This window comes from Syngnathus leptorhynchus, chromosome 10, assembly GCF_054491065.1.
Source record: "Syngnathus leptorhynchus isolate UIUO chromosome 10, UIUO_Slep, whole genome shotgun sequence".
In the NCBI taxonomy this organism is placed as follows: Eukaryota; Metazoa; Chordata; class Actinopteri; order Syngnathiformes; family Syngnathidae; genus Syngnathus; species Syngnathus leptorhynchus.
In genome coordinates, this window is record NC_141204.1 from 7786619 (window position 1) to 7800350 (window position 13732).

The 13732-nt window shown below is 40.8% G+C and overlaps 1 protein-coding gene across 1 annotated transcript in view; it reads left to right on the plus strand.

The window, feature by feature from the left end:
* The first annotated feature begins 1724 nt into the window (after positions 1–1724).
* The window catches only part of mcu (mitochondrial calcium uniporter), a 35432-nt gene continuing 23424 nt past the window's right edge, over positions 1725–13732 (plus strand). Inside the window, exon 1 of the mRNA XM_085922793.1 lies at positions 1725–1970. Within this exon, the coding sequence (XP_085778919.1) occupies positions 1854–1970 (117 nt within the window). The 5' untranslated portion in view covers positions 1725–1853. The remainder of the gene's footprint in view (positions 1971–13732) is intronic.

A 13732-nucleotide genomic window follows, 5' to 3' on the forward strand; every position in this document is an offset into this window, starting at 1 on the left:
CCATCCCAACTCGAGAGGCGCAGAATTCTTTGCACAATCATGTCACTCTTACATCTGTCCCAGCATGTGCATGATCTGGTGATCTCAGTGTTGTGCAATGTAAAATATACAACAATGAAGCATTATAATCAGTATTTCAAAACCGAATGGAAAATTAGCAACAGCTACGTGTTGCTGCGACAGGTTTAAATTGTGCTGCCTTTCTGTATAAACACTACAATGAAACTTGATCCAGTCACTGTCTCTGTTCGCTGATGAAAGATGGCTTATCTATAAGGACACGCGATGAAAAGAGAGCTCCAGTTTCAATGGACATGTTGCCATGTGGCGGGCCCGAGTCTTTGTGTGCACAAGACAAAAAGCAAACAATGCTTTTATGTAGTTTGCCATGCTGATTAAAAGCAGCATGTATGAATTGTGTGGCAGGTTCATTCATGTCTAAAAATACATTTGAACCTTCATGGGCTTTATTTCAATGTGTTTAGATAGAATAAACAATGTGTAGGTACAGTACACAACTGTTGAGGTCAAATTTATTGATTAACATTTGTATTCCATTTGGTATCCTTAATTTCCTTTAGTCATTCAAAAGAGTCCTATTAGTGTTTCGTATAATTCACATGTAAGTGACTACAAAGCACGGGAAAGTGGTCAGAACAACTAGACGTGTAAACTTTTGTCTCATCTTTTGAGCTGAGGCCCAAATGACTTCAGTATACAACAAAAACACTTGCCGTCCCAGTACTTTTGGAGGAGACTCTTATATTATATATTTAATCATTATAATTTTGGATCATCTTCATTCAGAGCTGCGGCACACGAGTCTCTTGATGGAGCTCTAGCATTCCTGCCAAGCCCCAGAATAAATACTGATAGCCTAATGATGCAGTGACAAAATAATACACACAGTTGCTAGTACAAAAGGGCAAAAGTCATAAGAACATTCCTTCCATATTCGATATCAATCATTCAACAGGTACTTTTGTCATCTTTTTTTTTTTTTTTCCTTTAACAGGTGTGGCAGATGAAACCCCTTGGTCAAAGATCAGATCACATTGCACCAAGGAGGGTCTGCTAGACACTTATTAACTAAATGAGCCCTTAAGCTCATATATCACTGGCCTTTACAGGGCTAATGTGATAAAAACCCACATGACAACTCGCTCTTTGGCTCTGCTAACAAAAACAGCAGCACCAAAATCCATAAAACGTCTCCCAAATTAAACAGTGTGTATCATTGCTGCATGTGGCACAGTTTGATCTATTATCGATTATGTTGAGAGCGTACTGTCGCATTGCTACCTCTGCAATGTGGAACACGGTATATTCCAGTTCATGTTCCAGGGAGTTAATTGGCTTACCAGTTCCACCCAGTCAGACTTTTTTTTTTTTTGTAGTTTAGCTGCATTTCCCCATTATCCAGTTCTTGCATGGAAAGAAACCATGCCTAAACGTTGAAATAAAAAAGGCTGTTTTGCAGAGCCTTCAAACATGACCTGTGTGACCCTGACCTTAGAACAGAGGTCTTGAAGATTAGCTATAATTGTAAAAGCTGATTGATTTATATATCAATATCTTCAACAGCATTATTTTACCAGCACAAATGAGTGAATAACTATCATTCTTTATCTTCAAAGTCAAAGCATTAATTAGGGACTACAATAGAGTTTCTGCTTCAAGGTTCATGCAAATTATTTTTGCCGTGTCGTACGCACACCGGCCCCGCAAACCCGCCCACCACGAGCACCCCTTCCTCCTCCTCCGCCACCTTCCCCACCTCCCTCCCTCTTCCCTTTGGTGCGTCTCGGTCCGCCCGCAGCAGTCTCCTTCCACAGCGAGATTTCACTTCAGAGATGGCTGCGAAAGTGTGCAGATCAGTCTTGCTGTTGTCCCGAAACGGTGGAGCGGCGGCCGGCAGCCTCCCTGCACTCATCGCTCCTTCCCCGCGGCACCAGCAGCACGTAAGATCGGTAAGTCCCAGGACGTGTTCGAGAGAGAAAGGTGGGGGGAGTGGGTGAGAGGGACGCGGAGGAACTGGCTGCCCGGAGCGAAGCGCACGGTGTCGGCCGGTTGGGTTTGCTACGGAAGTAGCGCTAACTAGCCTTCACTGCAATTGTTTTAAGATTGCGTAAACGTTTGGATTCATTGCAAGATAGCAAATGCGTCTCGATCTGCTGTCGCCTGCGAGTTAGTGTATTTCCATGCAGAGTGGAGCTTTGACAAGGAGGCATTGCAGTTGTTTGAAGCGCCTGCTGATGAAGACCATCATCTGGCGTTGCCCCGGCCGCTCACTACTAAACTAGCCCTGGTTTCCCCCCCTTTACCTGCCGTCATAATCCTTCAACTTTTTTTTTAATTTAATTCCTTGTATGTCAGTGTCTGTGTACACGTGTCATTTCTTGAAGGGTGTTGGGTGAGTCTGTCATAAATGTTTGAACGCCTGTCTGATCTTCTGCCGGGGCAACAACCTCCTTCTCCTTCCTTCTTTGTCAAACTGCAGCGTGCGAGTGGGGATGTGTGTAGTTTCTACTGCAGTACCATCAATGGCTGCACAAATCCTCAAAAGCCACAGACTACTTGTGTGCTTTGAATTGACGTGAATATAAACACAGACATTAAACATGAGACATGCAGGCGTGGATGATGTCAGAACAGCTTTGCCCGCTGGCTTCCCCCCCTCCCTGCGGGTGTTTCCCCCCCCATTCATCTGGGAGATCCGTGTGTTTTCCTGCAGGCGGGTGCAGATTTGACTTTAAACTATTGGCCTACAATGCAGTAGTTGCTCATCGTGTTCCTATATGGTGAAGCTTTGCTCGAAGCTTTTACAGTCGCAGGGACCCAATGAGGGAACAGATCTGCCACCTGGACTGAAGAATGAGGAAGCCCACGCAATGCTTTCTATACCTCTGTTTGCTTTTAACCCGTCGGCAAACATAATCCTGCCTCATACTAAAACGGTACAATGGGAGCTTGACTTGTCGAGTAATGTGATCAGTAATCAAGATGTCCCCATTTAAATTTATTGACATGCAATTAATCTATTAAAAAACCCCAATGCACGCTTTTGTGAATAGCATGAATATGAAAATATGATGAAACTTAAGAAAAGAGAATTCTCTTTTACAAAGTGTAATCAAGATGAAAGTAGTACTACACTTGAAATACGTATACAGTGGAGCCTTTCGAACAATTCGGTAATGAACAAAAAATTCGAGATTTTTTTTTTTTTTGCGTCGGTGAGCGCCGGGCGCGCTGCGCGGTTGCGCGATCGGACCAAATTAAGCTTCCTGTGCACTAAGGTCCACTTAAATTTTGGAAAGTACATCAGGACTTTAGCAATATTTTATAAATTTTAGCGACCGCTCTGTTACAATAATGCGACCAGCGCGGTGCAGTTACGCGGTCGGCGTTGCGCTGCAGTTGCGCGATCGGACAAAATTGAGCTCCCTGCGCACTGAGGTCCACTTAAATTTTGGAAAGTACATCAGGACTTTAAAAATATTTTCTAAATTTTATCGGCGCTCTGTCACAATAATGCGACCAGCGCCGACCGCGCTACGGTTGCGCGATCATACAAAATTAAGCTCCCTGCGCGCTGAGGTCCACTTAAATTTTGGAAAGTACATGAGGACTTTAAAAATATTTTCTAAATTTTATCGACCGCTCTGTCACAATAATGCGACCAGCGGTGCAGTTGCGCGGTCGGCGACGCGCTACGGTTGCGCGTTCGGTGGTGCGCTGCAGTTGCGCGATCAGGCAAAAATGCGCAAATGAAAAAATCCTAAAAAAAAGGCGTTTTCTTTTTTGTTTTTTTTTTTGTTTTTTTTGCTTGGAACAGATAATTTCCCCCCCCATTATTTGTAATGGGAAAACATGATTCGGGATTCGAACGATTCCCTTTTAGAACAGCCTTCTGGAACGGATTGTGGTCGAAAACCGAGGCTTCATCTGCTCAGATTTACTTGCCGGTCATACAGTGCAAGCATCCTTGCTGCTGATCCAGTGGACTTTTATGAGTCCCTCGTTGCAGCAGTAGAACTCAGTTTCAAAATTCTGTCTATAAAGCTCCTGCCTTGGGTCGCTTAGTTTTTTTCCTTTATGCATCCAGCGTCGTTGTTGTTTTGCAAGTGGGACAGACACAAAACAAAAAAGACACTTTTTGGTGTGGTTGCAGCATTTCATCTCCTCATAAATGCAAAGCAGCCTTTGGACCCCCTGAGACTCACATTTAACCTCCACCAGATTACTATTGAGTCTTCTGTCATATAAATGCAGCTCCCCTTAAGTGAGTCTCGGGAGTTGAATCATCGGGGTAAGCCATCCTTGTAAAAATACATAGAATAAAACGCCAGTTGAATATTAATAGTATGAATCTATAGATTCTGCCGTTATACAGCACATATAGTAGACAGATTACGGTAAAAATGTATTTTTGCTCATCAGGTAGCTCTATTCTGATTTTGCTATTAACGCTCTTGTGTTCATTAAGCTCATCAGCTCGTGGTTGGGGCCATCAGGTCAAGCATCTTCTGCTATATAATCCAATCAACGTAGGAGTAAACTCATTTATCCATGCTGCCTTCACTGACTTAGGACTGAAGTTATCCTGATTAGTGTGATAAGAGAGTGGCGGTCGTCAGGGAGGAGGCGATTCGCTTAAATGAGTGACAAAGCTGTCGTCAGAAGTTGTCGCTTGATTGCGATCTTACCCCTGACGCTCAGTGTGAGGTCTAACGTATGATTTCATGTCTTCATCATTTCATTGGTCTTCAGAAGAAGACATTTGTACATTGCACTAATTAGAAAGCAAACTTTTGTCTGTGCTCAAGCTAGCTAACGACGTTATTTGTTTGTTAGGGGTTTTAAGCTTGACTCTGAAGACCCGATGAATGTCATTTAGTCGTAACGGACTTGTTTTCTTTACTACAGTTGAAAACAAATTTGGTAAAATGTAATTCGTCATTTAATACAGATATTTTTCAATGATGGCACTCGTATGTTGGTATTTTAATTCAGGCCATCAAACAATACATTAAAATAACAAATATTGAAGCCCTATTTTTTAACAATTATGATAATAGAGTGACAATTGTGTTCTTAAATTGAGCATAATGCAAACATTTTTATCCTATTACATAATGCACTGCAATAACCAGCACACGATAATGTTCTTCACAAAAGAACTGATTCCATTTTTCAGATGACAGGTTCTCCACATTTTTATGTCCGTAAGGTCCTGCTGGGTCATCTGTAGATTCTTGACCAAGTTCTGTAACATAACCGACAGAAAATCGTATATATTTCCATTACTGTTTTGCCAAAATAAGAACTAACAATAGATGTAGCTGATATTGACAAGTTTACAGAAATGATGATGATTAATGATGCTCTGCCTTCAAATGTTTTTGACTGAAGTTTCTACAGTGGGCTGCTAAGCCAGATACAAGAAGTAGAGAGCAGACAGATATTGTTGCGTCTCCAGCCGGCCATGTCAGTTCAAGCTGCAGCTGTTAGCCTTGTTTCTCGGCACAAAAGCATTTAATTTTAATTGACAGATTTCTTGAGGATACTGTCGAGCAATAAAATGTTACGTTTGACAAGCGCAATGAGCCCTTTGTGTTTGTTTTGCTCATCATGGGAGAAGCCTCGCATAAAGAAAGCCTTGTTACTACAGTTTTATATTCTTTGTTTTGCAGTAGCACATATACATTTAATGTTTATGCTTTTACGCATACATGCTACATGCAAGTCAAGAATGTGTGGCAGACATTAACCGTCATATTGAAGAAGTCTCTTAAGAAAAGTGAAATGAACTGTGAACTTTATGATGAAAGTTTATCCCTGCGTTTGCTGACATGTATTATGTTGGGCATTTTTTCGCACTCTGTACATAATAGCAAATATTTCTTGACATCTTAGAGATGACACCCTTTGTCTCTGACACACTTCCTTCCTGTCCACTGAGGTGCAAAAGCCCAGCAAGCGTGGACTTCTATAATTTGTTTGCTGTGCCGGAGTTCTGGCAAGCACTCTGCTCTCCAATTTGGAGTGCTTTAGAGTGTTTTTTTTAATTTGTTCAACAAATCTGACTCATCTAGATGAGACAGGGTGTTTTACTTTTTTTTTTTTATTAAATAATTACACTAGAGTTGATCTGCTTCACTACATTTTTTTTTTCATCCGTGCAGATACTTCAACTTAAAATTGATGGTATCAAGTTGGGATGGGGGGGGGGATATGGCCAAAATTTCAGTCTTGATATTCCTGGCAGACAACAACAAAATATTCCGATGAATTCAGAGACAATCCTCAACAGAGTACACGGATTCGTGGGACACGAGGATATTGAGCATCGAACTGCATTTCTTGACCTTTTTTCATCTGTACATTCTCTCATTTTTTCCCCAAAGTGTATGTTGTAAATTTGTACCTTTTGTCACCCTTACCAGCTGTTTACCTGTTGCCTGACAGGCCCGGCCTGGATTTCTTCATTGATAGGCACTTGTAGAAATGCAGAAAATGCTCTCTCTCTCTCTCTTGCTCTCTCTTCCTGCTGCCTCATCAGAATGCACAGTGCAATATCATTCATTCTCAAACCTCTTGTCAGGCCGATCCTGCAGTGACTGCATGGCCTCCTGCCACTTAAATCTACTCTTCATAGTGCCGAGGTTGGTGCAGTCATGGATGAGGCTATGGTGATTGGCGAGGTCCTCATTAACATACTGGAAGGGATTACACCCTCGAGGTGGTAAATAACTGGTGAACCCTCAACTCTTGTCATTGACTAATTAGCTGCCCGTGTTTCAGGGTGGCCATGTGTAGCTCTATTCAAGTCTGCAAAGGACATTAAACTCGGGCAATGTGTGTAATGTGGTGATGGATGGGAGCACCGCTTGGTCACCCCGCATCTCGAGGACAGCGAGCTGGCGCTGGGTCCGCTGCCAGGAGGATAGGTGAGGTTGCTGTTTGGGGATGAAGGTCATCACTTTCACTTTCGACTCATCGAATAGAAGACGAAGCGCATTACTGTGAAAGCGGAACGCATTTCCAGAATGTGATTCTCTTCACGTTTATTTCCTTGAAATTGTGGCACAGTAGCTAAAATCACTTGTTAGCGGTTTTACTCTAAGGTGCAAGTAAACTCGAGTAATCAATTTGAAATAGTGGCTATTGACCCACAACGTTTGTGCTTTCTTTCTTCAAATTCCTCCACCTAGTTTGCTTCCCATATGGGTCAAATCGATAGCGATCTGCCCTCCAAAAACATGAAGACTGTCTAATTTATGCAGCTAATTATGGATAGCAAGGCTAGACTTGACCTCTCCTTCACCAAGTATTGATTGTTGGTACCCTTGTTTATGCAGGTTCAAATTAATGCAAGCAACAGAGTAGAGGTGATGCTGCCAGCATCGAGAACACTGAGAACTTGGAGAACCGAAATGTTTGATCTTGGTTTTGTCTTACCGAGTAATCGCGTCTAGAATCAGTTGAGGCAAAATCTTAAATATCTTAAAGTAGTTGAATTTCAACTAAAAAGTTGTGTTTCACTGACTGCTGATTGTTTGTCCACTTAACTCCATTGTGTATCTCACACCTTCCAGTAAAACAGCTAGACTGTGACATAAGGACACGTTAACACATGATTAAATGGTATTGTAAATATTATTATACATGATTAGGTATTATACATGCTGAAATCCATTCTGTGAGCCTTTGCCTCTTTTTTTCACCGATTTGCTGAATTGAAAACAATACGATGTGAGTTGAAAGAGGCAGATGAATAATTACAACAGTACTAAAAAGGGACAATCATATCAGCACAGGACAGAAAGAGAAGACGCATAAACGATTAATTGGCAACAGCGGAAAATCAGCATCTTGCTAACAGTGAGGCGCTTTTTAAATTCTTGCCGCGACGTATGAAAGAGGCCTGTTAATGACAGAGGATTCCCTCGCCCTCAAGCTCACCTCTTTCGCTCAAGAAGAAAATAGGCTGGCAGCACCATAGTAACTAAATACAGCATACAACCAGGAAAATATTTTTTCTATTGTGGAGCTGGCCACCACATGCAACTTTAATGTTAAAGCTTTATTTCTGCTTTTAGACATATATATATAATGAAACCACAATATTGATTGAGTATCTATCTGGTAGACGAGATTCTTTCTGATGTCTATCTTGTGCAGTACACAATAAAAACATTATAAAAGTCTCATTGGAATTTGAGGGTGTTATGATTCCATTGTTATAGTTTTTAAAAATACAACACAACACCTTTGAGACAAAACTTGAAAGGTATTTAAGATATATGAATGACTTTAAAATTCATTATCAAATGGGAACCCATGCCAACAAGGTTAACAGTGCTTAACATCTTGAATGTTGATATTTAGATATCAATTCGATAACGATATATCACCCAGCCCTCCTGGAAACTGCAATGTAATACTGCAATTTTATTTATTTTTTAAAAATAGTCACCACAGCCACATGGAGCAAGCAGGAAAAACTGGCCTATTTTTTATTTTTTCCCCTCCACCCTTCTTTTATTGCTGCATTACAAACAGCAACTATCGTCTGATTTATTTGAGCGTAAGATCAGGTGTCTGCTCTGATGTACTCAAGACAGATCGGGCTACTCTGCTGTCAACATACAGACTTTCCCTGCTGGGTACGACCTCACGGTGTTCCGTTACCATGTAAATGAGGTCTTTGCCGGTCACAGTTAAACTGGATGAATGTGACATCACTCTTGTGTTGAGGGCATAATGGTTAATGGGAGTCCATGTTTCTTTCCACTTGAGAAGATTCTTTCTCCACAGTGTCTTGGAAACCCATGTTAGAAGTGGCCTGCTGTTTGTTGGTCAGTTGTTTCCTTTTTGTCTGGGTCCCCCCCCATTCAACTCTTGAGCAGTTGGCACGTTAGTTGCAGCCGTCACTTGGGAGCTTTATTACTACTCTATATTTGTGGCTGGAGCAATTAAATGAGCGTGAAGATTAAACACGGCTATTAAAATAGAACTTAAGCAGATGAATAGTAGTCATCAATCCCTGATCAATGCAAATTAAGCAGATTGAGATATAGAATACAGATGGACTAGCATAGCATTGTTTGACCATGGATCACACTAATGTTTAGAAATGTCATGGAAAGGTACTTTTTGGCCTCTCCATCCATTGTTGAAAAAGAATTCTTGAGTACCAACTTTGAACAATGACTGCAATAAATTAGGGTGGCACGATGGTGCGTCACAGTCAAGACCACGTATACGAGTGGTTGTCAGCATGTGACCAACGATTGACGATTTGGGTCAGTTGAAACGGTCTCCATCTCACTCTACCGCCCTGAACAGATTAAGGAAGCAATAGAAAGTGAAAGAATTACTACATTCAATTAGTAAATATGCAGCAAGATACACATTAGTTTTTACTGCATAGACCAAAGGATCATCCAGCCACCAGTAAACTTCATAACTGCCGTGGCCTTTTTTCCCCCCTGTTTTAATCCTGAAATGATCCCTTTGTATTTGTGAGAGATGTTGGCAGGAGTCAAGTACCGAGTCTTAACTGCAACAAAAGAGCCTCTGAGCACATTCAGTGGGTACATGAAGGCTCAGGGAACTGGAATTGCATCGCCTGCCTTGTTTACATTGTAATTACACATGCTGGAGTTTTACCATGCAGGGCAGACACAGGAGATACGTTTTGGATTCGGATAATGACGCACCACTCTTTTCGGTAGACCTCCCGTTACATGAAGTGGAAGAATTTAGTTGCTTACTTATTGTCCGACTCTTAATACTTTTTGTTCGTTCTCAATGTCTACCAAAGTGTTAGTTTTTAAATGAATTTTTATTTATGTTTGTTGATCTCCTTGCTTTCTTTTTGATTGCTTATAGCACTACCACGTGTTTATTTCCTCTTTTTGTACTGTAACTTGAGTGTAATGTTCAATTTGTGACAGATCAGTTTTTCGTTGTGATGCAGGACAGCTACAGGAGTGTAATTTAAAACTCAAGACAAAGGTTCATTGAAAAGCGTATTTAACAAACTGCACTGCTTTTAATGAGAATACCCATCAAGTTTGAATAGCTTCCATTCAACATTACATGAGTTCAGTTAGAAAATTTGAAGTGTTACTTTGAATGACTGGAAGCTTTGTCTTTTTTTTTTTTTTTTGCAAGTCGTTTTGCATTAATAATATGACAAAAATCAGCAAGCAAAAAATAGTTTGGAAGCTAATTCTGAAAAAGCGTTATTTGTTGTAGACTTTGGCTTTAATAACTAAAATGAAAGTGATTTCTAAATGACCATGTGGCCTAACCTTGGCATAAAGTGCCATACCTTTATTTGGACTAAAATGTTCCTTCTTGTCTTGTGTCATATCAAAGTCAAGTGGGTCTAACGGGATGATATGATGGATACAAACAATCCTGTCCCTCTACTCAAAGGCACCTTTAGGAGGCTGGCCAGTCACGGAATTGCTTATGTAAATAGCGCCGCAACTGTAATCCATTGTTGATGATGGATCTAATATGACACCAAGATGCTAAAGATTTGGGTCTTCTTTTCCTCCTTGATTTTGGTTGAGTAAATTGGTTCAGAAAATGACTGGATGGATGAATGGATGCAGGGTTCCATCTCAAGCCTTTCGTCAGGTGTAGGAAAAATTGAGTGGCCCTGCCAGAACTACTGCTTGTCGTGTATTCATTGATTTGTACGACGTCAAGGTTGTTCGTCATCAGTGGTGTCACTGAATGTGCATATTGTGAATGTGTTCCACTGCCTCCGAGCTTTCAAGCCTGTCACGTTTCAGACACATTGAACCTGTTCTTTGTACTAACTCTAGTGATTGTTCTGCTTGTTCAAAGTATTTTGTTAGAAAGCAAAGATGCAAGGCGAAGACAAATAACACGCAGAGGTTTCAGAAATGTTTCCAGTTTCACTTCGGTGTTACTCATCTTTTGCCAACTAACCAGTCATCCACTAGTCTATAAATAGGATGCAGGAGATGTTGGAGGACACTTCTGCTAGAGAATTACCATGGAGACAGTGTTTAGCTTCTACTTTAATAATGCATTTAGGGCAGGATTAAAACAAGTTCTAAAAGAATCTTCTAAAAAAAAATCAAACAATTAATTTGAAAGCCTGGTCTTGTGATTCTAAAGGTCTGAGTCATCCCAGTTCTTGGAGACTAGAATAAATAAATAGCACTTTGATTTTGGAAAATTGCACAAAACACATGAATAAAACCCTGAAGGTCATGTCTTTAACTTGCTATCACACATAATAAAAATGATTTGGGCCCGTTCCCTCCCTTTGGCTATTCAGCACGTCTCAGTTTAATTTCAAAGGTTGTTGCATTGTTGGCTCTGCACCATGTGCAGGTTCATAGATGTTGTGTCTGTAATGGGTGTGGGTTTTTTCTGAGCACATACCATAACAATTTAAAATAGCATTGTGTTCCATTGGTGGTGCGGAGGCTCTATTTCTGGGTATGGAAACACTGCTGATGTTATTTGTGGATTACGTGGGACATTTAGTCTTTGAGAGAATCTTACCCCCCTTTGTATATTCTTTCAGTTTTCTGTAGATGGGGAAATTAAATGTTGACCATGTATCAACAACAGTCATCTTACTAAAAAAAAAAACCTGGTTGGCAGAATACCAGCACTCTGTTAGAACCTATCAGTAAAGCAAATCTGAATTTACTACTTGCACTGCTTAAGCCCTTTACTGGCTTTGGTCTTAAGAAGGCAACCCTTGGGATAACCCAACCTGGATATGAACTTGATGAACAAGGCAGCGGCAATGGAAGGATTAAATGAAAGGACTTTTTGTGGGAGGATTCATTTCATTGCTTTCGCATTGTCAGCCTGAGGCCATATTTGTAATGTGGCGTGCCAGGATATATATATATTTTTTGTATGGCTACAAACTGCATCTTTCTGCTTGACAAAAATATAGGTTCGTTTTGAAATATGATTCATAAATGTGTTATGAGCTTTTTAAGCTGCTGTGCTGATGTTGCCAAGGTAACTACTATATGAACACCACGATAGCGAAATAGAGGTTGCCCAATTCATTATCCCCTTTCGCTGTTCTTGCCGTATCGTTTTCAATAAACATGTCTTCAGTAGATATGCCAAAGTTAATTGATTATGGCCACCTTATTGCACAGCTACTGTCTCCAACCACTTAGATCTGTCATAATTGTTTGACCGTTATCTATAATCTGAATTCAAAGGTTGGGCAACATTTTGTAATGCCAGCCGACTGATTGCCACGGTGGGTACGGCAATACGATGGTACGTTCAGTGAATGCGAACGTGAGTAGATATGTCTTTTGAATTGAATCTTGTTCCGAGGGGAGCCATCCAACATAATATGTCAGCTCAGCAGAGAAAAAGCAATAAAATGAGATTTATGTGGTCAACTTAAGTTAGAACGCAGATTCATTGTGTCATACTTACATATGCTCACTCCACAAACCCTCGGGAGTAGATGGTTAACATATCAACAACATAAATGCAGAGTTATTCCGTTACGGAATTGGTCCATATGTCAGAATATTTTGAGTCAACACAAGTCTTTCATTTGTCAAATTAGACCGATATCAATACAGAGAATGTTGAGAGCTGATTTTATGCACTGTGGATATGTTCGAACGACCTTGGCGATGAACTGGCAGTCGGCAGGTGATGTTGAGGATGAGTACATTTGCAGCAGACGTGTATGAAGCCACAATTTATAACTCATCTCTATAACTCATTTCTCTTATGTTTTCACTTGTTTCCTTTTGTGCGTGCCTTCCCCTCAAATCTACACTTTTGCATTCTGATGATCTTCAGCTTCATCCGGGTGGCCGGAGGGGTGTGTTTGTGCCTTTTGTATGAAATTAAACACACTGCAAATTCCTTGCAATGTTTTTAGATGCCTCCCAGGTCTTTTCTAAATAGTTGCTGTCCTTCCCTTTTTCATATTGAGCTGATCCTTCCTTAAAAGCCCCGAGGAGCCCCATTTAAAATCAACACGGTACTGCACGGAATTCAGTCGGAGGAGTTTGTTTTGTTGTTTTTGGGTAAATTGTCCTTTCCAACTTTATGATTTTATAAGGATGTATTGCGATGACACCATAAGGAATACATTGGGAAAGGATTGAACGGCACAAGGGCTGGTTTTTGTCTACTTGTTTCTGTTATTTTTCTTTTGTTCATCACACACCTGGCCAGAATCCTCATAAGTTACTCTTTTTCATTATCAATGAAAATACTCTGGAGTGTGCCCATTTATCAGCACTGCAGCGAGTGATGCTAAGCTGCCAGCCCCTTCCCTGCACGCTCGCGTCCGTGACCCCGATTCTTCTATGTGCGTATGCATGAAAGTTGTGATTACATCACACGTGCGTGGGTGAGTGTCTCCATGTTTGTTGGGTGATAACTTGTGAAGCCCGATACTGATGATGCACCCATCTCCCCGTCTGTCTGGTTAGATATGTGGTCCCTTTTTCCAACTTGGTTTGTCCAAGATCTTTCTATATTTCTAGAATAGTTTTATGTTCTACATCTGGGATGGGCAACTAGTGTGCATGCACTTCTCAGTGAACTAAAATTGATTAGTTTTTCATTTGTATGAAAATTCAACTTGTGTCATGAATAGGTTTGAGTCCTTCAGACCCCCTTGGTGTACATGTTTTGTTTTCTTGAGTGCCTTCTTGTCATCAGTAAACTT